Below are 24747 nucleotides of genomic sequence, written 5' to 3' on the forward strand. Positions count from 1 at the left end.
ATTTTCTATATTACACCAACAATTTTTATCAAGAGGATAGCTTTTACACAGATACCACCTTTCTCTTCTGAAATTATATGCTAGTACTTTTATACATTTGATGGTATTTAATTTATGTTCTTAGATTAAAATAGATATTGCTTAAATGAACTATTGTAACAACACAATATTATAAACAATGCAATAAAAAAATCAAACGCGATAATTATACAGTCATCAATGCTATATTTGCTGTGCAATACATGCACATATGTTTTGTACGTTGACATAGGCCTTAATCAAATATTCAAGTTTCTAGTTTACTAAACAATACACAATACTATATTATAAACAATACTTTACAAATACAAACACGATATTATGCAATTTATTGTCTGCTGTACAATGCAATTGCAAATACATAATACAATTGCCGAACTATTCGCACTGGTCATCATGACGGCTGATTTCACTGTATGAGCTCCAGCAGAACCTTCATCCCGTCTTCGGGTATTAAATTACTTATACCTAGAACGAAAACAAATGCATCACTTAATATATCAAATGCAATATGTGCATGTAGATGACATTGGTTCGTAAAGCGCCATTTTGATAAACAAATGTGAATTGCTATTAACTTATTTTTGAGCATATGCATACATTTGTATTTGGAACAATTTTTATGACAATATGTTATAGAAAATTTGCCATCACATTTTTACTTTCTGTTTAATTCTAACTGTGATACGCTATTAATCTCTCTTCAAACAATTTTATGCACGGTTTTGCGTCGGCAGAGCATATTTTATATCTGGATTTGTTTTTAAAACATGTTTTTATTATAAAATATATATTTATTTATCCAGATTTTTGCTAATTTGCATGAAAACTTTGAAAACAAAAAGTAATTTATTTTAAAGTGAACAAAAATTTATTTACACATGCAAACTGCACTTAAAACCACGTACATAAACAAATAAAGGTGAAAATTTGCTAAAAAGCCCTAACTGCGTTTATCTTGCAGTAAAATGATCGTCACTAGTACTGCAAAATTAAAATTTAGTTCTTTTATTCTTTAGCTTTGGTTTTTTTATGTGACGATGTTAAAAATACAACATGTTTTATGTTTGTTTTGAACCTTACCCCTTTCCGTTAGTTCTGGCTCAGTTCTTATCTCCCAGGATGATTCATTTTTCGAATAGAATTCCCTTTCATTTTTGAATATAGCTTCAATGACATATCCCCGACTCAAGAGATATTTCACTGTAAATCTAAAAGATTTTTTCTGTCTGTTATAATCAATTTTCATGTCTTGCTCGTAAAATGTTATGAAATAAAACAAATTGTTAAAACGCAAAATTCTTTCAAGTACATTGAACTCCCTTTTCCTATTTACACAAATATAATCAGCTTGTTTTTAGTTTGCTGAACCTACAAAAACTAAAGAAGTATTTGGATGAAACGTTAAAAGATCATTAGATGATAAGGACGTACGAATTATGAATAAAAAGGACAAGAAAATGAACATTGAGCGAGCGTGAGATTAGGTTCCGATGACTCGGCCACAATAATTGTTCGCGTAAACTTTCCACCTGCTCAATTAGAAAAATTTGTCAAGCTTTAAATCCGAAAAAAATAATTAATTAAGAAATTAAGGTATTTCATTGTTACAAACATAAATACTGAGAAGTGTTGAGCCTTATCAAACTTCATTGTCAAAAGAATTACTATCCATTTAGGGGTGTCCAAGGTCAATTGGTTAAAGTCGTTGACTTCATATTACTAGCCCTTTCACCTATTTTGGTTCAAATCCCGCCAGGATGTTTTCATTTAAAGAATTAAATAGCTTATGTAACGTCAGTGGTACTACTCGGCCTGAAATAATTTATGACTAGTAAAGCTGTAAAGTCCCAATATGATCTTTATTTTGCAAGTGAGACTAAAATCAAACACGATCAAAGAATAATATTTCTAGCAGATTTACAGTAAATATTGAATTCTTTCTCGAACAGATAATTGTTGCTCTTTATTACAAACCTTACCTTTCAGAACTACTCAATTTGCAATTGATTCAGATTTTTGATATATTTAAATTATACATATGTTTTTTTGTTGTTTTTTTTTGTTATTGTGCAATTCGAAATTTGCTCTTGAGTGAAAGTATTTTGACAACTTGAATCAAAATTCATTAATAGTTATTCCAATAAAGAATTAATGAATAATAGGGGAAAACCCCTACTAAATAGCAGCAATTTGTTATTAATAATAAATTTTTTATTCAAAAATATATATCAGATGTTTTAAAGAGTTTAAAGCCGTACATATTGAAATATTTATAAATTTATTAACAGTAAAATTATATATTTCCATAGCTTTATGGTTGATTCAGAAAACATTTGTAAAATAAAATGTACTTTCTTTCACATTCATGCATATTGTACGACAACAGAATAAACTGTTCTGGAACAAAATATTATGCAGCTGCTTTTAGTAGGGTTGTAGCCGTTCAGCAATAACTTCCGTTTTTGCAAAATTCGCTTTTAAAGATTAATACAAACAGGCATTTTAAAAGTATTATATATTTTTCAAAATTAAAAAATAAAGCGTTTTGCTGCATATATATAGATAAACACTCTAAATTTAATAGATAAATTGAAGTATACTTTTCCATAAGTCCATTCTGTTCATCAACTGCCTTTTTCATGTACTCAATCAGGGGACTCTTTTCATTTTCGATTTCCATGAGAACACTTTTGTCGAACGTTGGTTCGCGCAATGGATAATTCACGGTGAATGTGAAACTTTTCCTTTACACAAGAATAAAAGAAGTTGATTTTCAGAGTATAGTTTGTAAAAAAGACATTAAATGTTTATACATTTTCCAATCATACAAAATCTATATTGAATCAAATAAGCAGTTTAAATTTGATGCGTCTAAAATCATAAGTATTATTAAGAGCTTGACTGTTTAAGTTTATTTTTAATAAACATAGAACGAAGATAAGTAAATTACTAAAACACAATTATTTTGCAAATGTCGTCAAGTGACTTAAAGACAGACAATGTAATATAAACGTTTGATAGATTAAAGCTTTATTAAAGGTAAACCAAACTATTTAAAAAAAAATTCAAACTTTGGAAAAGGTAAAAAGATTCTAGTAATAATCTACATGTTATGTGCGATTACTGGCTTATTTTGCTTTACTTATCAGCATTGCTCTACTGCTGATTCTAACTTGGTTGCTCCTTGGCAAAACATAAAGACGGTATAGGCATTATTTTGCCGGGCATATTGGCGAACAAGTTCTGAATGTTCTTTCTATTGACATAATACATCACTAATTTGATCATTTAAAACCAATATTTGAAAACTTTGATAAAGTTTGAGGAAATGTTTGATAACTTAGCGAGTTGGCTTTAAGGTTAATTGTACAATGTAGTTTTATATCATTCTTTTAATAGTGTCCTAGATATTTCATTATATGTTCGAAACTGAAAATATATCAAATGAAAATTGTTTTGTGAAACAGGGAAAATATTTATGATAATAAAACAAACATATTAGTAAACTGTTTCAGTTTAACAATATGCAACAATATCTACACCAATATCTACACTATTTGGATTAGTATCGCTTAAAACATCATCATTAACATCTCAGTAAACTATGTAAATGATAAATAATTATTGCTGTTTTGGGCCCCCACTGTGAAAGAGGGCATTTAGATTCGTGCGTGCGTTCTCATGTTGTGTCATGTGTAGCTCTTAAGTTAGCTCGTAAATAACTTTAGAGGAATGATGATCAGCATGTAAAAATGTGCACCTGGGGGTTTGCTTTTGCATGTGTTCAGATTGACCCGGAGTCATGAAACGTTTCAGGAATTATGCAGACTTTATAATAATTCATTTTGGATCAATGTGCGTTATTCTTACAGTTAAGTTAATAGTTCTTTGTGACTTATCATTCTGTACTATTCATAGGGAACAGTACTTTTGACAGTAAATTCTGAAAACGAAAAACCTTAAGAAAACAGTATCTCAATAAAGAATTCGTTCGGGATATTAAAATACCTGACATATCGGTTTGTAAATAACAGCAAATATAAAAGGCTTGTAAACAAAACGAGGGATAATATATTTATACTGTTTTTCACAAACCTTTGTGTTATTTATTTATTAACTTTGAATAATATCGGCTATACAACTTTTCAAAAATCCCGTCAATGTTGGAATGGAATTGTATTGATATTTTGTTCAATTTATCCGCGCGTTGAGGGATATTTTCATAATCTTATGCCAATTAAAAACAGCTTTAAATTACATTAAAACATTAAATTAAATAAACCCTGGAGATACTTGCTCTCTAATTTATACTACTTTGTGATACATTTTGTTTACTTCGTAGCTATAACTCGTATTGACATTATTATTCTTATTGTATATATAATTATAGTTTAATATTCTATTTTTGGATAGTAACTTGATAGAAAAAAGCATATTGATTATGACTTGTTTTCTAAAGTTTATGTAAATTGCATGTACACCAAAATGAGATCGATGGGCAAGTATTATACAAAAAATAAATCAATGTCGTATAAAACTTCACACTTGAATAAAGTTTTTCAACTGGCAGTTATTTATTAGGAGTATTCTGAAATGAGGAGGGGGTTCCTTTTCCCTTTTCATATTGCTATTTTTGAAAATTCTTTACATGATATTTAAAGGAAAAAAATGGTTCTTTATTTTAAAGAAAATCCAACTTATGTTAATAAAATTACATATATCAATGTATTGTCCAAATCATAATGATCCGTCAGCTAGTTTGCCGTGTTTGCGACATATAGCAGTTTTTCGAATACCTGAAACTAAGGTAAAATAGTTGATTGATTGAGGCCCCATCATATTGTACCTATTACCTCGACAATAAGCGGACATACTATATTTTTCTCCTTTAATTTGGCTGGAGAAATGAAAGTAAATGAAATAATAAACTAACTTCTTTGTAGATTCACTTTCATCAGCAGTATCTTTAGATATTTTTAAAGGTTTGGAAGCCATGTCTCCGTCCCTTGGTAAATTTGTTAAGATCTGAAATGTTTATTGATAATAACAACAAATTTGCTAAAGAGGTTTTTTAAGATACAATAAAACAATATCATCAGAAAAATGAGTAATGGTTTAGATATACATAATTTATACATTGTACCTATCTTCAAAAGACACAATGTTATTTGTACTATTCACTTGCGCATCCCCAATAAATATCCAAACTGGCTAAAAGGAAACGGAAACAGTTCAAACAATATTTTGATCAATTGCTCATCACCAGCAACTGTTTCCTATGTCAGTTTCTTTTTTTTTTTAAACATGAATTTTAAATAACCATTTAAACTAACCTTTTATGGTATTTTTTTCTAATGGTTATAAACTGAGATGCGCCTGTATGTACACCACAACATAATCGGTCTAATAGAATAACAACTAAACGTTTATCAGGAAGTAGTTGATATTTAGCTACGGTAGATCGATATGTTTTAGGAAAACAATCAGGGATATCGTAATATCAATAATTCAAATCATACTAATTTTTCTAAAAAAAAACACTCTTGAACTAACTTTATTTAGTTTAATGGGTGTGTCAAATAACCTTCAATATTCAAGTGGCATTTTGCGTTTTGTGGCGGTAGAAACATGATCGATGGTCGGTACAGCAAGGAAAAACACAGACAAAAGAAAAACATTTGAACTCGTTTAATGGACATCAAAGGAGCGATGCCACTGAAGTATTGTGGGGGCACGTTCTATTCTCTGCTTTGAAATGGCAAATGTTTTTATAATCTCAAAATGGTGATTTAAAGACAGCTTCAAGTCTCGTGCAATTAAGATGTATTATTTGGTCCATTTCTTTTAAAATTTTAAATATATTTTATGACTTTTATTTGCCAGTCATAACCATTTAGGACACTAAAACAGTATTAAAAAAGTGACCCCACTTAGTTGAAAACGTCAAAATGGGTTTTCGTATAGGTCATTGTTACTTCAAAACTTGCTTGAAAGGATATATTTAGCCTGAGTCATGGCAAAGCCTGTAGAAATAGAACTTGCTATGTCAAGTATATATTTTAACAAGGATTTGTGTCAAAGTAATTATAATTGTTCCAAAGAACTCAATAGCTTTAGTTTTTGATAATGAAAAGATTTGCCATACCCATAGAAAATGTTCAATACCCATATCATTAGTAACTACAATTAGTATTAAGTGCAGAAAAAAAGAACTTTTTAATAACTGTTATTTATTACTGTCGGTATAGGATAAATATTTTTGTCAAAACAACAAAGCTTCCTTGTTTTGTTTAATTCATTCGGAAAAACTTCAATATTTCAATAAAAATTGTATAAAGTAGTAAAAACAAATGCATATTTAATAGCTAATTATGCCCCAGAAATGCTTTTATTCTTATTTCTCAGAATTTTATGATTTTTGTTGTCCTGTTAAGTTTCCAAAAATATACTTTACCCGAGCCATGTCCTTTGCTTCTGTTGCTTTTTTGGCAAGTAGTACACTTATTGTGATTTAGTAGTTTGTATAGAAGTCAAAATACTAGAGAGTAACTATGTTTACATTTTGCTAACTTACTGGCGAGTAGCAAGTAATTTCACATGCAGTTCTACTTTCTTTCGGTAATAAACATCTAGCATACTATAAAACTTTTATTTACACGTTTTAAAATTCATATGTTTGCTCTTTCTAAGAAATAAAAAAATGTAGTTATTTCTGAGACAAAATTTGCTGCCGCCGGTTTTAAGGCAGTGCATCTAGTATGTAGGTCAATATAAAGAAACTTATAGGTTGCAACCATCCTTTTTTGACATTCATCTGTAAAATTTATAATAGTTAAGCAGGAACTAGTTTCATAATAAGAGTGAAATGTTTATTTAGTATCGTTAGGCCTACTACCAAACAAAGGTATTTCTTTATGCTTTAAATTTGCTATTTGTTTAGAATGATTTTGATATTGAAATTTATTGATTAATTCAGTTTACGATTTGATGAGACGCACCAAATCACAATGAGCCAGCAGACTTAACAGTTAACCCATTACTGCATGAGCATTTTTTGTGAAAAAATAGCTGTTTTCATTGAAAAGTCTCCAGTCACAAGTTCAAATTGCTATAAAACTATAAAATCTGCTTCAGTAGTAATCAAACTTGGCACAAATGTTGACTGGACCATTGAATTTGTAACAACGTGTTCAGTCTTAAATTTCCTTATACCATGGCAACGAGGGGACATCTCAAATTTGCTGAAAATTACTATTTTGGGTTGATTTGTTTCCATCAAAATTTATTTTACTTATCATATGGATTGAGTTAATATCAAAGGCTTTTCAGCGTTGGTTGCACGTTACCTTATGATCGATCTGGGGTCATTTTAGCCTCTCACAAGTCCAAAAGTTTTTTGACGATGAGGCGGATTGCCGCTCCCTTTCAAACCCCCAAACACACCCCCTTCTGGAAATCTCCTGATGTATCTTTGGATAGGCAGCCGCGCCGAAAAAGTGGTCACTTTTTTAACAATATTTCTCAAATAAAAACAAGTGTTGGAGGCCAAAATAAGGCATTGTTTTCATAAATTGAAACAGCAAAAAAGGGGGCCGGTGAAAAAGGCGTTAAAAAGGGGTGTATATCGTGTAATGGTTTAAGATAGACGACTATATGAAGTAAATAAATTTTAATAAGATTACCTTCCTAGCAAAACAGGTCCCAAGTCTCTACTAGGACTTTGAATTTAGTCGACCTCATTTTTTCGGGGGTTTTTCCCGTTATTATTATTATTTTTTTTATTTATTTTTTTTTTGGGGGGGGGGTATAATTAATAAAGAGACCCTTTAGATGTTTCAAAATTATTTATCATACTGTCTTCCAGGTCTGAATTCAGTTACTATTACTACTTTGATATCAGTTAATCGGAAGAGAAAATTAAAACTTACTTACTTACCTCACTTATTTTAAGTCTCTCAGCACAAAATTATTCCCTATGGATGTATATATTTTAAAAATATGTTTAAACGATTTTTCTCTATATTACGCTTTTCGTGTCCTCTAAATTCTACAGTTACTTTTAATAATTTGTTGTGACAATAATTCGTATAGTTCAGGTATTCTATCGGCTTGAAAGTATATGTACCACAGGTGTTTCGTTTACCGTAACGCACGAGGCATTTGCCAGCCAGGCCATATCAAACTCAAGTCTTATTTAGATAAATGCACTTATGTTGATGTTAAGCATTTCTTTTTATTACTTTTTATGCGAGTTGTTCCTGTATTAAGCTATGAATGTCAAATATCGGGATTCAGAGAAACAACTGCTGTAGAAAGAATAAATTTTCAATATTGTAAACAGCTATCCAAACCCAGACTAATATATAATAATATTTCTTATATGGAAAATTAAGTCGTAAAAATTTAATTACAAATAGATATGTATAGCAAGAGTATAAAAAATTAGAATACAAATGCAGAAAATATATTAGACATGTATACAATATGATGGTAAGAAACTTAGAAATGTATCCCAGCACGATTTCAAGGGCATATAACATTACAGATTTGTTAGTCTAAGACTATTTAGGTTTAAATCATAAGAAGTGGCTAGTTTAAGGAGCTGTTGTTGGATGTACTTTAGCATAGATGACAATTATTGCTTGCATCTTTGGAACGGGCCTTAGTGTGTCATATCTGTTTTGCATCTTAAAAGAGAGTTAAAGTGAAGGAAAGAATGCGCCCGTTGAATCCAGCATATGGTTAATTCTGACCGAAAACGGGAGTGGGTTGAAAAAGCCTTGGCCTTATTGACTAGGTTCAAAGATCGAGACCCTAGACGCTTGGGAGAATTGATCACAGGGGATAAAACGTGGTTTAATCTTTTTGAGCTCGACAATAAATTAAGTAATAAAATTCTCTTTCTTTATAGTGATGATATAGTGGCCCATGTCGCTGTGCCTGAGAGGGGTCACTGGAAGTTTTACCGTGACCTTGTTCTCACTGCCGAAGTAAATCACTACTTTACAAAGGACCTAAGGTCCTAGGTGCGCAAAATCAATAACAACTCCATGATAATGCACATGCGCACCGGTCAAACTTGGTTCAAGGCAATTTAGAGGAGCAGAGACTTGCAGTTTTGCTACATCCTGCTTAAATCTTGGCCTCTCTTCTTGTGACTTTTGATTAAATCCATACATCAAATCTTGCTTTTGTGGTCTTGATACCCTAGTGCCGTCGGAAGCGTTCACTACCAGTGTATACTAGTAAATAGTTAACCCAAAGTACAGTTCAAAAACGCTTTTTCGGAATAGATTTTGATGGTGAAAAAGTTTGTAGATGGTGCACATTTTGAAGTATTCTAAAAATTATACAGTTCTACATTGGTATTACAGCCAAATTTAATACAAAATTGATAAAATGCCAGGTTAAATTGGCTAACTATTAGCATATTCATCTTATAAAAATATCAGCAAATATCTATACAACAATGACAATTATTAAATGTGTATGCCTATACTGTCTTTCTATCCTTAGATGTAACATTATCTCTTCTGTCAGATTAACATCTTCTTTTACTTTGTGTTTGTGCGTTCTGTTATAGTTATGCAGTTGAAAATTGTTTATTCATTCTTTTTTTCTGAGTTTGCAGACTTAGAATACTAGAATACTAATCCCGTTTTATGACAAGTATATTAAAAATCCGTCTTTGAATAAATTGAGTTTTATCAATTAAAGTATTCCATCCATATGAATATTCATCTAAAAAATTAATTTTCTTATCAACGTTGGAGTAGATAAAGTGGATTATCTTGAAACAATCAAGTACATGTATGAACTTGAGACAAAGTTTGATAAAATAAGACCTGTAGTAACAATTCGCGGCTCATTTACAAAATTTTCAATGCAATAGCTTCAATGTAGAAAGCTTATAAAGATAGTATGGATTATATAGTCCGTATAAATGATGATAAAACGTTATGAAACAAATAAGGAATAAGAGTGTAACAGAAGATTCCTCCACCGAACATAAGCATTGTAGGAACAACTTGTAGACATGGACAAACGGCCATTCTATAGCTCGCTATGTAATATCGGATATATTTAAAGTTTTTTGAATTTTACTACCCCATAATACTTTGATAATTTGTGAAAGATGATTGGATTAAAAGGGTGTACAAAAAGAATTGCTCACCAAAAGTAAAAAAATCATTTATAAGGACATAACGCTAGAAACAAAGTGGACTTCAAACAACGTTCTCGACTTGATAAGACTTTAAAGGGACGAATAATCGTTAAACTACAAAGCTTGTCATTAGGTTTTATAAATTATTTTTGACTGTACAAAATATTTTTGTGACGTACATAACTCGTATGTTCACAAAAACAAAATAATTACCAGTATATATAATCAGTATCTTACATAATTTAATAATTAAGATATCAAATAATGACACGTTGTTTTGAAATGTTATCTGTAACAATAATTATATAACATAGAAAGTGTATAAAACGTGGCAGTCATAAAGTTATATTTCCTAAATTTGATCAAGGTAATTCATTTTCTGAAAATATATTTTTTCCCTCTCCCTAACAAATGTTGACAATAATAAAATTATGTATTTTTATATTGCTGCAAAAGATCTTATACATTTACCACTAGAGTTTTTTTCTTCATTGTAATTTCTTAAACAATTCTATATTATACACAATACAATACAAATGCAAACACCATATTATATAATTCATTGTCTGCTATGCAATGCAATTGCAAATACATAATACAATTGCAGAACTATTCGCACTTGTCATCAGGGCCGCTTATTATGAGGTCCAGCAGAACCTTCATCCCGTCTTTGGGTATGAGAGAACTTATACCTGAAACGAAAACAACATTCATATCAAATGCATTATGTGCATATAGATGAGACATTGGTTCGTAAAGCGCCATTTTGATAGAAATCATATTAACTTTTCATTTAGCAAAATGCGTATCTAAAACAACTTCCATGTCTTACTATGTTAAAATTGGCGCAAAGGATATTTGCCTTAACATTTTAAATTTTGTTCATTTCTTAGAGTTTTACGTTATTTATCCCTCTTCAAACATTTTAATGCACGGTTTTTGCCCTGGATAGAAGCATATGTCACAACAGGATTTGTTATTAATATATACGATAATAAATAAAATATATTAAAGTAGCATGCCTCAAGATTCATACCTATTTCCATCATGGCAATTTTGAAAATGTATTAAAAATGAATATCTTCAAGTGAACAAAAGAGTTATTGACACATTTAAAACTGTACTTTCATTCCACGTAAATAATCAAATAAACAGTCAAAATATGCTACAAAGCCCTTACTGTGTTAGTCACACAGAAAACAATTGCCTATAAAAACAGCAAAATTAGCCATTCGTTTAAAAATTAAAATTAAAACTTAAAATAACCTTTCAGATTAAGTGCGTATTCTAAAGCTTTTTATTTAGTTTGTCGGGAAGCTAAATTAACAATATTGCCAAATAAGTCGTGATAGAGATTGGTCTTACATGTCATATCTAACAAGTAAATAATCAAATACATGTATTGTGAATCGGCTTGTTTTATGTACGAACAATTTTGCAATTATAAAAGAAACTTGACTTTATCATATTAACTTATTATAAAGATTTATTAAAGTGGGAAAAGTGAATAAATTATTGAGCAAGTAAAGCATAACAGATGAACGGTAAAATGTTTTATCCTTACCCACGTTTGCTCGTCCTAACTCTGTTCTTATCTGCCAGAAGGATCCATCAACTGACCAGTTTCCTTTTGCATCATTGATAGCTTCAATAAAATATCCCAAACCACCAGAGAAGTATGTCACTGTAAATCTGCAGTTATAATAAGTGTCATGACTTTTTTGTAAAAGGTCTTGTGATAAAATAGATTGTTAAAAAGCAAATGTCTTTCAAGAACTCCCTTTTTCATTAATATATTGTCAAATCAGTATATTTTTAGTTTGCTGAAACTACAATAGCTAATCAAGCATTTAAAGTAAACGTTTATGGAGCATTTATGATTGGAGTGGGTACATGTAAATGAATTATATATAAAATGAAAGGAAAAAACGTTGTGGAGTTAAGTTCCGTTGACCCAACCACAATGAATGTTTGCGTAAACTTTCCGCCTTCTGAATTAGATAAATAGATTTGTGTAGCTTTGAGTCTGAAATAGTTGATAAAAAGGATTTTATTATCACAAACTGAGCTACCAGCTGTATTGTGCCTTATCATACTTCACGGAATTATTACAGGATTATAACTATCCATTTAAGGGTGTCTTTGGCTAAGTAGTTAAGGTCTAGCATAACTGCATATAAAAGATTTTTGATCAATTGAAAAAAGAAAAAGGGTTTTTTATTAATAAAAAATAAAGAAGATTTGAAAGGTTTAAAGCCATATATATAGACATATTTTATATAAATTTATAAACAGTAAAAATATATTGTTTCCATTGTCTTATGGTCTATTTTCAAAAGATTTGAATATTTAATAAAACTGCATAGTGTACGAAAACAGATTAAAATGGTCTGGAACAAAAAATATAATGCTGCTATTGTAGTACAGTTTTAACCGTTAAGCTATGATTTTGTGCTAGCACTGTTTGCTTTTGAAGAAATATACGCACATATTCTCATTTCGGGCATTCAGTCCTTTTTTTCAAAATTAAAAAAGAATTTTCTTTAAAAAAATATAAAAGCTTTATACTCTTTAACAATAGTTAATTGAAAATTACTTTTCCATTAGTCCATTCTGTTGATTTACTGCCTTTTCCATGTACTTAATCAGGGCGCTGTTCTCATCTTCAATTTCCATGACAACGCTTTTGTTGAACTTTGGTTGGCGCAATTGGTTATTCACGGTGATCGTAAAACTTTTCCTATACACAAGAATAAAAACTAATGATTTTCAGAGTATTATATATAGCTTGTTATGTAGGCATTTATACACTTTTCAATCATGCAAAATCTATATTGAGTCAAGTTTGCAGTTTACAACTGCATCTTAAATCATAATTATAAAGAGCATGACAGTTTAAAATTATAATAGTATTTCTAAAGAGTTTGTTTAAGTTTATTTTCAATAAACAGAGAACGTAGATAAGAAAATTAGTAAAATACAATTATTTTGCAAAAGTCGCCAAGTGACTTAAAAAAAGACATTGCAATATGAATGTTTGATAGATTAAAGCTGGATTATAGGTAAACCAAACTATTTTGAACAAATTAAAACATCCGAAAAGGTAAAATGTTTCAAATATCAACTAATAATCTACATGTTATGTGAGATATAACTGACTTATCAGCACTTTTCTACTGCTGATACTAACTAGGTTGTTTCTGGGCAAAACATACAGACGGTACAGGCATAACATTACCGAGCGTATCGGCTAACAAGTTCTGAATAGTCTTTCCATTGATATAACACATCACTAATTTGATCATATAAAACCAAAATTTTAAAATTTGAATAAAAATGTACGCCTAAAATGTATCAAAACTTATAAACTTTTTTTAAACGTTTAATAAAAATCATTTTACATCGTAGATTTTTTTCTTTCTTTCTAAGGTATGCTAGACACTTAATTTATTGTCGGTTCGAAACTGGATATATGACCAATGAAAATATTTTTGTAAAAAAGAGCAAAGGTCTTTATGGTGATAAACCAAAGATAACTATAGTTAAATGTTTCAAGTAAACAATATGCAACTTAATCTACAGCATTTAATTAGTATCAGCATGAACTTCCCAGTGAACTATGTAAATGATGTTTATTGCTGTTCTTTAATTCTTACAGTTTAGTGAAGAGTACCTTGTGACAAATAAATATATACTCCTCTGTTTTATAGGGAACAGTACTTTTTCACAGTAAAAATCTGAAGAAAAAAACCTTTAAAAACAGTGTCCCAATGAAGAAATTGTTCGGGATTTTAAAACAATTGACACATCAGTTTGTAAATAACGGCAAAGACATCATTCCTTAGGCTTGTAAACAAAACGAGGGATAACAAATTCATACTGTTTCTCACAAACCTAATAGTATGTGTTATTGATACATAAACTTTAAATAGTATCGGCTATACAACTCCCGTCAATGTTAGAATTGAATTGTATTGATAATTTGTTCAATTTATTCCCTCGTTAAAGGCTATTTTCTATCAATCTAATGCAAAAAAATCGGCTTTAAATTACATTAAACATTTTATTTTACATAACCTGGAGTGACTTGCTTTCCATTTATAATTTATACTTCTTTGTGATTATTTTGTTTACTTCAAGGCTATAGCTTGTATTTACATTTCTATTATGATTATTGCTATGGTTGAATCTAAAAGCAGATTGATAATTACCAATTTTCTACAGTTTATGTAAATTGCACATGCACCAAAAGGAGGTCGATAAGCAAAATATCAAACAAATAATAAATCATTGTATGAAACTGCACTACAATAAAGTTTTTCAACTGGCAGTTAAAAATTAGGGATACTCTGAATGAGGGGATGAGGGCTTTTTCGTTTCCTTATCGCTTTTAATGAAATTTTTTTTTCATGATATTTAAGGAAAAGAAAATAATTCTTAGTTTTATAGAAATCATAAATTATGTTAATCAAGTCACGTTTACCAATGAATTGTCCATATCATAATGATCCGTCTAGCTAGTTAGCCGAGTTTGCGCTATATATCAGTATTTCAAATACCTGTAACTAAGGTAAAATAATTCATTGATGGATGCCCGATGATATTGTAGCTATAACCTCAACAATAAGCGGAATAGATTTTTTCTCTTTTATTTGGCTAGACAAATAAAATAAAACAAATAAGATAATACACTTACTTCGTTTTAGAGTCACTTCCATCAGTAGTTTCTGAATATGTCCTTGTTTGTACAGGTTTGGAAAAAAAAACAAGAAGAAAGATTATGACTTGCGAATATATGCCAGTCATAAACACAGAAGCCATGATTCCGTCCCTTGGTAAATTTGTTGAGATCTGAAATGTTTTTTATTTATAAAAAACATATTTTCAAAATAGGTACATGTATTTTAAGATAAAATAATGCATAATATTATCAAAAGAATGTGTAATGGTTTGAATATATATACTTTGTACTTATCTTCAAAAGACACAATCTTGATTTTACTATTCAAAAAACAATCACTGGCGCATCATCTCTCAAAAAAGACCAATAAATTTCCAAACCAGCTAAAACGAAACAGAAACAGTAAAAAAATCTTTTAATCAATTGCTCATCACAAACAACTGTTTCCTATGTCAGTTTCTTTTGATAACAACAGCTTGAAAATATATTTAAACTAACCTTTTATGGTTATAAGTTTTTCTAATGGTTATGAACTGGCAAACGCATGTATGTTCACCACCTAGTCGGTCTGATATAATAACAACTTAACGTTTATCAGGAAGTTGTTGATATTTATGTACGGTAGATCGTAATGTTTTATGAAAACAATTACGGGTATCTTAATCACAATATTTAAATTATACCAATTTTCTAAAAAAAATCTTGAACTAACTTTATTTAGTTTAATCAGTGTGTCAAATAACATTCACAATTCATGTGGCATGTTCCGTTTTTATAAACTTATAGAACTTTTAACTTTTGATGTGCATCCGTTGCCTAAGGAACGTACTCGGTGGGACATCAAACAAGCGATACCACTGAAGTATTGTGGGGGCACGTACTATTCTCTGCTTTAAAATGGCATTTTTTTACAATCTTAAAGACAGCGTTCAAGTCTCGTGCGATAAAGATGTACTATTTGGTTTATTTTTTTTCCATTTCTTTACATACATTTTATGATTTTTATAACCATTTTAGGACGCTAAAAACAGTATCAAAAATAGTGACCCCGCTTAGTTTAAAATTCGTATGGGTCAATGTTACTTCAAAACTTGCTTGAAAGGAGATATTTAGCGTGAGCCATGGCAAAGCCTGTAGAAATAGAACTTGCTATGTCAAGTATATATTTTAACAAGGATTGGTGTCAAAGTAATTAATGTTCCAAAGAACTCAGTAGCTTTACTTAGTTTTTGATAATGTAAAGTTTTGCCATACCCATAAAAAATGTTCCATACCCATATCATTAGTAACTACAATTTGTATTGGATGCAGAAAAAATAACTTTATAATAACTGTCATTTATTACTGTCGGTATAGGATGATAAATATTTTTGTCAAAATAAGAAAGATTCAGTGTTTTGTTTAAGTCATTTAGAAAACGTTCAACAATTCAATAAAATTGTATAATGTAGTAAAATAAAAAGTAAATGATTACTTAAAAGCCAATTATGCCCAAGAAATGCTTTTATTTCTATTTCTCTAAATTTTATTATTTTGATGTCCTGTTAAGTTTCCAAAAAGATACTTTACCCGAGCCATTTTTGTTGCTTCCGTTACTTTTGTGAAAGAAGTACACTTATGGTGATTAAGAAGTTGTATAGAAGTAAAAATACTAGAGTAACTATGTTTACATTTTGCTACCTTTGGCAATTTCACATGCAGTTCTACTTTCTTTCGAAAAGAAGCATCTAGCATACTATACAACTTTTATCTAAACGTTTTAAAATTGATGTTTGCTCTTTCTAAATAATATAAAAATGTAGTTGTTTCTGAGACAAAATTTGCCGCCGTTTTTAAGGCGGTGCATCTAGTCTGTAGGTCAATATAAAGAAACTAATAGGTTGCAACCATCCTATAGCTTTTTTGACATTCATCTGTAAAATATTTAAGAATTACGCAGGAATATTTTTATAACAAGAAAAAATATTAATTTAGTATCGTTAAGCCTACTTCAAACCATTGGTATTTCGTTATGCTTTAAATTTGCCATTTGTTTAGAATGATTTTGAAATTGAAATTTATTGATTGATTCGGTTCACAATTTAAAGAGACGCGCCAAACCACAATGAGACAGCAGATTAAACAGTTAAACCATTACTGCATGAGCATTTTCTGAAAAATAGCTGTTTTCATTGAAAAAATCTCCCGTTACAAGTTCAAATTGCTATAAAACTATAAGATATGCTTCAATAGAAATCAAACTTGGCACAAATGTTAACTGGGCCATTGACTCTGTAACAACGTGCTCAGTCTTGAATTTCCTGTTACTATGGCAACGAGGGAACATCTCAAAATTGCCGAAAATGACTATTTTGCATTGATTTTTTTCCAGTCAAATTTGATTTTAAAGGGCTGCAACTTCTCAATGGATTGAGAAAAACTCAACGGCTTTTCAGCTTTGGTTACACGATACTTTATGATCGATCTTGTGTCATTTGTAGCCTCTCACAAGTCCAAAATTTTCTTGGCGATGAGGAGGACTGCCGCTCCCCTTCAAAGCCCCGAACAGAAGGAGGCACATCCCCCTTCTGGAAACATCCTTATGTATCTTTTGGATAGGGAGCCACACCGGAAAATGGTCACTTTTTTAAACAACATTTCTCAAATAAAAAAACAAGTGTTAGAGGCCTAAATAAGGATTTTTTTCACTATTTGAGACTGCGAAAAAGAGTGCGGGTAATAAGGCGTGTATATCGTGTAATGGGTAATGATAGAGGACTATATGATGTAAATGAATTTACATAAGATAATCCTTCTTGCGAAACAGGTCCCGAGTCTCTACAAGGATTCAAATCTTGTTAACTTCATTTATTTCATTTTATTTTTTTTTTTTTTTGGGGGGGGGGGGATTTTATAATTAATTTGGAGACCATTTAGATGTTTCAAAATTATTTATCATCCTGTCTTTCAGGTCTGAATTCAGTTACTTATACCACTTTGATATCAGTTAATCGGGAGAGAAATTGAGACTCGCGAATATTTTAGTGGGAAATGCAAACTTACTCACTTACCTCACTTATTTTAAGTCTCTCAGCACAAAATTATTCCCTATGGATGTATATATTTTAAAAATATGTTTAATATGATTTTTTCCCTATATTACGCTTTTCGTGTCCTGACAATAATAAGTTCAGGTATTCTATCGGCTTTCTATATGCTGTAAATATAGTCACGCTCCAAGATATTTAAGTGTGAAACATAATTATGTATGGGATATTATGACGTATATATTCATGTCCTATACGTTTTAAATAATTAACACTTTTGTGGCCTTGATAGATTTTACCAATGCATTTTGTGTTATGTAATCTATATGATTTGAATTGCTTAGTTTGTGCGTTAGAGGACAGATATTTGACGTTATTAGATCCATATAAAGGACATTGAGGAACAATTCATATAACATGCATTTGTAAAGCTAGACATGTTTAAACTCTTCCTATGACAAATTGCTGATGATATTGATAATTTTGCTGAAAGGAAACGAGTTTACATAAAGGTTAGGAATTCTTGTTCGCTTGATAAAATTGAAACTTACAGTAAATGTTTAAAAATGTTATGGTTTTTAGAAATGGTGGCACAAACAGAAGAAATATTAATTTTACATATAACGATCACGTTGTAGGTAATATTAAAACTTTTCCTGTTAAGGCATTACATGTACCACAGGTGTTTCGTTTACCGTAACGCACGAGGCATTTGCAAGCCAGGCTATATCAAACTCAAGTCTTATTTAGATAAATGCACTTATATTGATGTTAAGCATTTCTTTTTATTAATTTTTATGCTAGTTGTTCCTGTATTAAGCTATGAATGTCAAATATCGGGATTCAGAGAAACAAATGCTGTAGAAAGAATAAATTTTCAATATTGTAAACAGCTATCCAAACCCAGACTAATATATAATAATATTTCTTATATGGAAAATTAAGTCGTAAAAATTTAATTACAAATAGATATGTATAGCAAGATATGAGTATAAAATATTAGAATATATATTAGACATGTATACAATATGACGGTAAGAGACTTAGAAATGTATCCCAGTACGATTTAGGCATATAACGTTACAGATTTGTTAGTCTGAGACTATCTAGGTTTAAATCATAAGAAGTGGCTAGTTTAAGGAGCTGTTGTTAGATGTTCTTTAGCATAGATGACGATTATTGCTTGCATCTTTGGAACGCTCAATTTGGAAATTTTACAAAAACCAGTTACTATATCTATATGTTTTAGATGTCAGCTTTATTAAGGAATTGTAAACATTACGTACTTCTTAAAATGTTAAATAAAAGAGACATTGTACTCTTTCAACGGGAACCCTGACCTCATGCATAGCATGTATATTATATATATTAAATCTGTTTTAAGGATAAGAGTTGACTTTGTTATAGACCTTTTTACATGTGCATCATGCCATTAATATGTATTGTAAATAATTGTACGTGGTGCATATTCTAATAAGTGGCAACAATTTAATTTAACCATGATGTGAATGTACATGTATAACATACCGTTGGAAAGATTGAGGTTTGTATACTTGTTGTAAACATGGCTGAGTTGCATTGTAAATTGATAGCGGAGCATAGAGCTTATTGCAAAATTCGTAGGTTACTAGGTAAATTCGCGTCAGAAATAAAAACGGATCTAGATTTAGTTTATGGAAAAATACCCTTTCATATCGTACAATTACCAGGTGGGTGCCAATGTTTTAGGATGGTAGAACTAATGTTAATGATGGCCTGTCAATATTCACCATCTCTTAAAAAAGACATCAGTACTGTCAAAGCCATAGTTGATGCAGATGCAAGTTCACTACCAGTGTATAAATACTTAACCCAAAGAACAGTTCAAAATGCTTTTTCGGAATAAATTGTGAGGCTGGAAAAGTCTGTAGAGTTCTATGGTGCACATTTTGAAGTACTCTTATAACTATACATATCTACATTGGTATTACTGACAAATTTAATACAAAATTGATAAAAATACCAGGTTGAATTGGCATATTATTAGCATATTCATCTTATAAAAATATCAGCAAATATCTATACAACAATGACAATTATTAAATGTTTATGCCTCTACTGTCTTTCTATCCTTAGATGTAACATTATCTCTTCTGTCAGATTAACATCTTCTTTTCCTTTGTGTTTGTGCGTTCTGTTATAGTTATGCAGTTGAAAATTGTTTATTCATTCTTTTTCTGAGTTTGCAGACTTAGAATACTAGAATACTAATCCCGTTTTATGACAAGAATTTTAAAAATCTGTCTTTGAATAAATTGAGTTTTATCAATTAAAGTATTCCATCCATATGAAAATTCATCTAACAATTAATTTTTTTATCTACGTTGAACTTGATAAAGTGGATTATCTTGAAACAATCAAGTATGAACTTGAAACCAAGTTTGATAAAATAAGACCTGTAGTAACAATTGGCGGCTCATTTACAAAATTGTCAATGCAATAGCTTCAATGTAGAAAGCTTATAAAGATAGTATGGATTATATAGTCCGTATAAATGATGATAAAACGTGTGAAACAAATAAGGAATAAGAGTGTAACAGAAGATTCCTCCACCAAACATAGGCATTGTAGGAACAACTTGTAGACATGGACAAACGGCCATTCTAATAGCTCGCTATGTAATATCAGATATATTTAAAGTTTTTTTTGAATTTTACTTCCCCATTATACTTGGTAATTTGTGAAAGATGATTGGATTACAAGGGTGTACAAACCGCCTCCGTGGTCGAGGGGTTAGAGTCGATGACTTCTAATCCAGTTACCTCTTTGGCGTGGGTTTGATCCACGGGAGATGCTTTGGTAGTTTAGCACGGAGGAGGGTAGTCTAGTACTGGTGTAACTCTCCAGGAACGATGGTTAGGAAACTATCCGCCTATATGACTGAAAAACTGTTGGGAAAAGGCGTAAAATGAAATAAACAAACAAACAAGGGTGTACAAAAAGAATTTCTCACCAAAAGTAAAAATTAATTATAAGGACATAACGCTAGATACAAAGAAGGTGGACCTCAAACAACGTTCTCGACTTGATAAGACTTTAAAGGGACGAATGATCGTTAAAGTATAAAGCTTGACATTAGATTTCATAAATTCTCATTTACCCGATGGAATACATCTTCATAATGGTAAAGTTTTCGTAACTTACAATTACATTCGTTATTAATAGGTCAAGAAATTAATTGAATTTACTACGCCGAAATAATTCTTTTCTGTACAAATTATTTTTGTAAAGTATGTCTACAAAAACCAAATAATTACCAGTATATCAATCAGTATCTGACAGTTTAAACTAACATATTTTAAACATTATTCTTCAATATATTTTGGGATATCAAATAATGGAACATTATTTTGCGATTGAATATGTAACAATTATACTAAAACCTAGAATATTAATCAAACGTGGCAGTCATATCGTTAAATATGATACTAAAAGCTTTTCAAACTTTGTCCAAGGTCATTCATTTTCTGCAATTACTTTTTTCTCTCCCTCACAAATGTTGACAATAACAAAAGTATGTATGTTTATATAATTGCTGATCTTATCCATTTACCAGTTAAAATTGTTCTTCATTATAATTTCTTTACCAAATAATTGTTATATCCTTTTTATTTATGTTTCTTTGATGAAATACAATCATTTTATAAGTTCAATTCTGAATATAATTATATTTTATCAAATAGCTATGCATGAGATGTTTGCACATAATGTTTATCAAGTAATAGAAAATATTACAACGTCTGTCAGATGTTTTGTATTTTCCGTGTATGAAAAGAAGAATTCGACAAATGTTAATTCAAACAAATAGTCCTAAATATTTAACAAATATTAACAGTAGACAAGAATATAATACTCTCCGCTGTGTCATATTTATTGTTTATGTGGTTATGAATATATAGAGGGTATATGTTTGTTTTGCATGTAAGATTGAAATATAATTTCACTGAGTGAACACCAGATGCAATGTTTTCACGAGTGGCGTAGCCACGAGTGTAAATATAATAGCTGGTATTCACGAATGAAATATATTTCAATCTTATATGTAAAACAAATTAATCTTTTTATTATTTCATGCTTTTAAGTGATTTTAAGTATTTTTTACTGATTTTGCCGCGTAATGTCGGACATTCTCCTTTGTGACGTCATCACATCATGACGTCACATCGTCAATTTTGAAATATAGTTATGTTAAATTTCTCTAACTTTGCTCCATTCTTAACATGATGTATGGTGACATCGACTTTCTTTTCCTTTAGAAGCAAAATGTACGCATGACAGCATTTATTTCTGCCTGTTATTCCATTAAGTTATGATTTTCTTTTCATCAGCATTCAAATATAGTCCGGCTACAGTGAAAATTATATTTTATAAATTTCACTAGAGGTTTATCAGAATATAATCATCTGATATATTACAATAAAACACGGGAACGCATGAAATAGGAACTTATCGTTATTCATTCAATCATGCAAAATGCAAGTATGTGTCAATAAATATTATTCATGTTGAGAATGCATTATATGCTTTGTCATGAATAGCATAGAAACTTGAAATTTTATTTATAATACCTATTGTATTTGCCAATAAATGCCATGAAATAAAATGTAACCAAAATTGACGCATACTGAAAAGTAACTGTCAACCTTGAAAATTCTGAATTTAACAAAACCAGTACTGGCACAGTGACTGTTAACTCATACTGAATCCAGGCGGAGAATCAACAGCAAAGGGTTTTCTGTTAAAATTGTGTTTTTTTCTTTCCATTTCCTTTTTAATGACATTTGTTTCGAAATTTTGTTTTAATCTCATTTTTGTAGCGATTTTCTTTCTGAATAAGATAGTGAAAACTATTTTTAAATCAAAAGATTATTTATTGAGATAAACCTATTTCAAAAACGTCATATATTTGAACACTTTATTAACAAATGACGTCGAAAAAATTAATTGACGTTTATTAATTGAAGAACTTTAAAGCGGCAATTTTATTTATCTTAAATCAACTCAATTAGTTTGATCTAACTGTAAAACAGTAGTTTCAAAGTTTATTTCAGAACTCAATTCATGTACACACATGACAATATGAGCTATAGCATATAAGCATACATTACATAAAGAGGCATGGCATAGCATACATATGTAAATTATAATATTAATAAAATTCATCATATGCCTCTGTATATCAACAATATTAAATATTATTTTGTGCACATTTAAAAAAATTATTTACAAGAATGGAACAACTTGGACAGCTCCGTAAACATGGTTACGTGACTGAATTTCATATACTGTTACTGTCAGTTTGTGAAATAATAAAATTTAAGACCATCCTTACTTATAAAATCAATTTAATTATAGAAGGAATGATATAGAATGTATCTTATGTTTAAATCTTTTACTAGATTTGGCTTCAATATACTCGTTAAGGACCACGAATACGTTCTAATTATACGGTTTGGACATTTTTGACTACATGTTATTATAAAAATGTAAGTAAAGTAAATTAGAGTTACTGGTAAACGATTAATAAAAACAATACACCCTTACACTTTCATGTGTAAGATATTTTCTCTTTCAATGGTACAGCAACTCCGACTTTAAGTAAATTACTATTACAAACCGTTTGACCATTATATCATTGTAAATAATTTGCTAAAAAAATACCGAGTGTATCGACAAGGCAGGAGTCTAATTAACTTGATTCTGCAATGTCCAGTTTACCATCGACAGCACAGCGTCAGGTTCGCTTGTCCCTTTGCCATCTGGACGACCTATCATTTGGCCTTCGTCATTCAGGAAGTTGAGTTGTTGTAGGATGTCATCCAGTCTGGATTTTACGCAGGGTTAAAAAGTATATTGGGCTCATCTGGTGAGAAAAATAGAGGCAAACTGATATTTTGACTGAAGTGGCAAACATTTTTCTTCAGTATCACGTGTGGGAACACTACGCCGTATACCCTCATTACCTATGAATTAACAAAAAAGAAATCCATAGTTAAACATAAATTAATGTGACATTATGCCTATTCAAGTATAAATGGTAGTTGAAAAGGTCAAAGTCAAAACAACTTGAGATTTTTCGATAATAGGTTTCAATTTTAAATTTCAGATAATAGTCCATGTGAATAATTAATAACAGACACGAATCTAGATATCCTTCGGAATATGCCGTTAATGCACCATTGATAAAATGAGTGGTGCAGGCCTTTCATATTTCAGGCAAATTATCTTATTTTATCCTTGGCAATTTTCATAATCAACTGCTTTTCAATGGCCATTATAATAGTCAATCTTTTTAAATATATAGTCAATTGAACTCAATCAGACAGATTGAGCTTAATGTTCCTTGAAGATAGGGGTAAAACAGCGCTTTTGAACCTTATTAAAGCAATGATCTTGATAATTACGGTAAAAAATCACGATATCACCTGAATAGGTAACATATGGTACTAGTTAATGCTTTTTAATTCTTTACTTTTTAATTCTTTATTTCGTTCAATATATGAAAATATAATTACGCTTCAAACCAAAATATATATTATTTATACAGAAATTCATACTAGGACTTTCGAGATTGACATTTTATCATAATTTGAGTAAATAACATCAATTTACTATTTTTGTCATTCATTTGTCAAAGTATCCCTTTAATTAATTCTATAAAATATACTTTATAGATACTTACTTCAAACTCCTCCTACATCTTATAAACTCTCCTCAGAATTCCGTGTTAGGTAAACTTTAAAAACTTCAATAACACAGTCATGATAAAAAGCATTTCCGTGTTAACATGCGTT

General features: G+C 30.2%; 2 protein-coding genes across 3 annotated transcripts; both read right to left on the reverse strand.

The window, feature by feature from the left end:
- Positions 1-205: 205 nt before the first annotated feature.
- Positions 206-8157, reverse strand: LOC132743029 (uncharacterized). Its single transcript, XM_060731541.1, has 5 exons — positions 7979-8157; positions 4976-5067; positions 2643-2786; positions 1123-1250; positions 206-507 (listed from the first exon to the last, which is right to left on the reverse strand). The coding sequence occupies exons 2-5, from the start codon at positions 5035-5037 to the stop codon at positions 449-451; spliced, it is 393 nt and encodes a 130-aa protein (XP_060587524.1). The 5' UTR covers positions 5038-5067; positions 7979-8157; the 3' UTR covers positions 206-448.
- Positions 8158-10482: 2325 nt separating this feature from the next.
- On the reverse strand, positions 10483-18066 carry LOC132743027 (uncharacterized). 2 transcript variants are annotated; one of them, XM_060731535.1, is made up of 5 exons: positions 17939-18066; positions 14904-15058; positions 12804-12947; positions 11772-11899; positions 10483-10899 (listed from the first exon to the last, which is right to left on the reverse strand). In XM_060731535.1, the coding sequence occupies exons 2-5, from the start codon at positions 15026-15028 to the stop codon at positions 10817-10819; spliced, it is 480 nt and encodes a 159-aa protein (XP_060587518.1). In that variant the 5' UTR covers positions 15029-15058; positions 17939-18066; the 3' UTR covers positions 10483-10816. The 2 variants fall into 2 exon arrangements, with proteins under 2 accessions (XP_060587518.1, XP_060587521.1); XM_060731538.1 differs by lacking the exon at positions 17939-18066 and adding an exon at positions 15387-15436.
- Positions 18067-24747: the final 6681 nt, after the last annotated feature.

This window comes from Ruditapes philippinarum, unplaced genomic scaffold (assembly GCF_026571515.1).
Source record: "Ruditapes philippinarum isolate M1 unplaced genomic scaffold, ASM2657151v2 ctg2417_1_1_1_1, whole genome shotgun sequence".
Taxonomy (NCBI): Eukaryota; Metazoa; Mollusca; class Bivalvia; order Venerida; family Veneridae; genus Ruditapes; species Ruditapes philippinarum.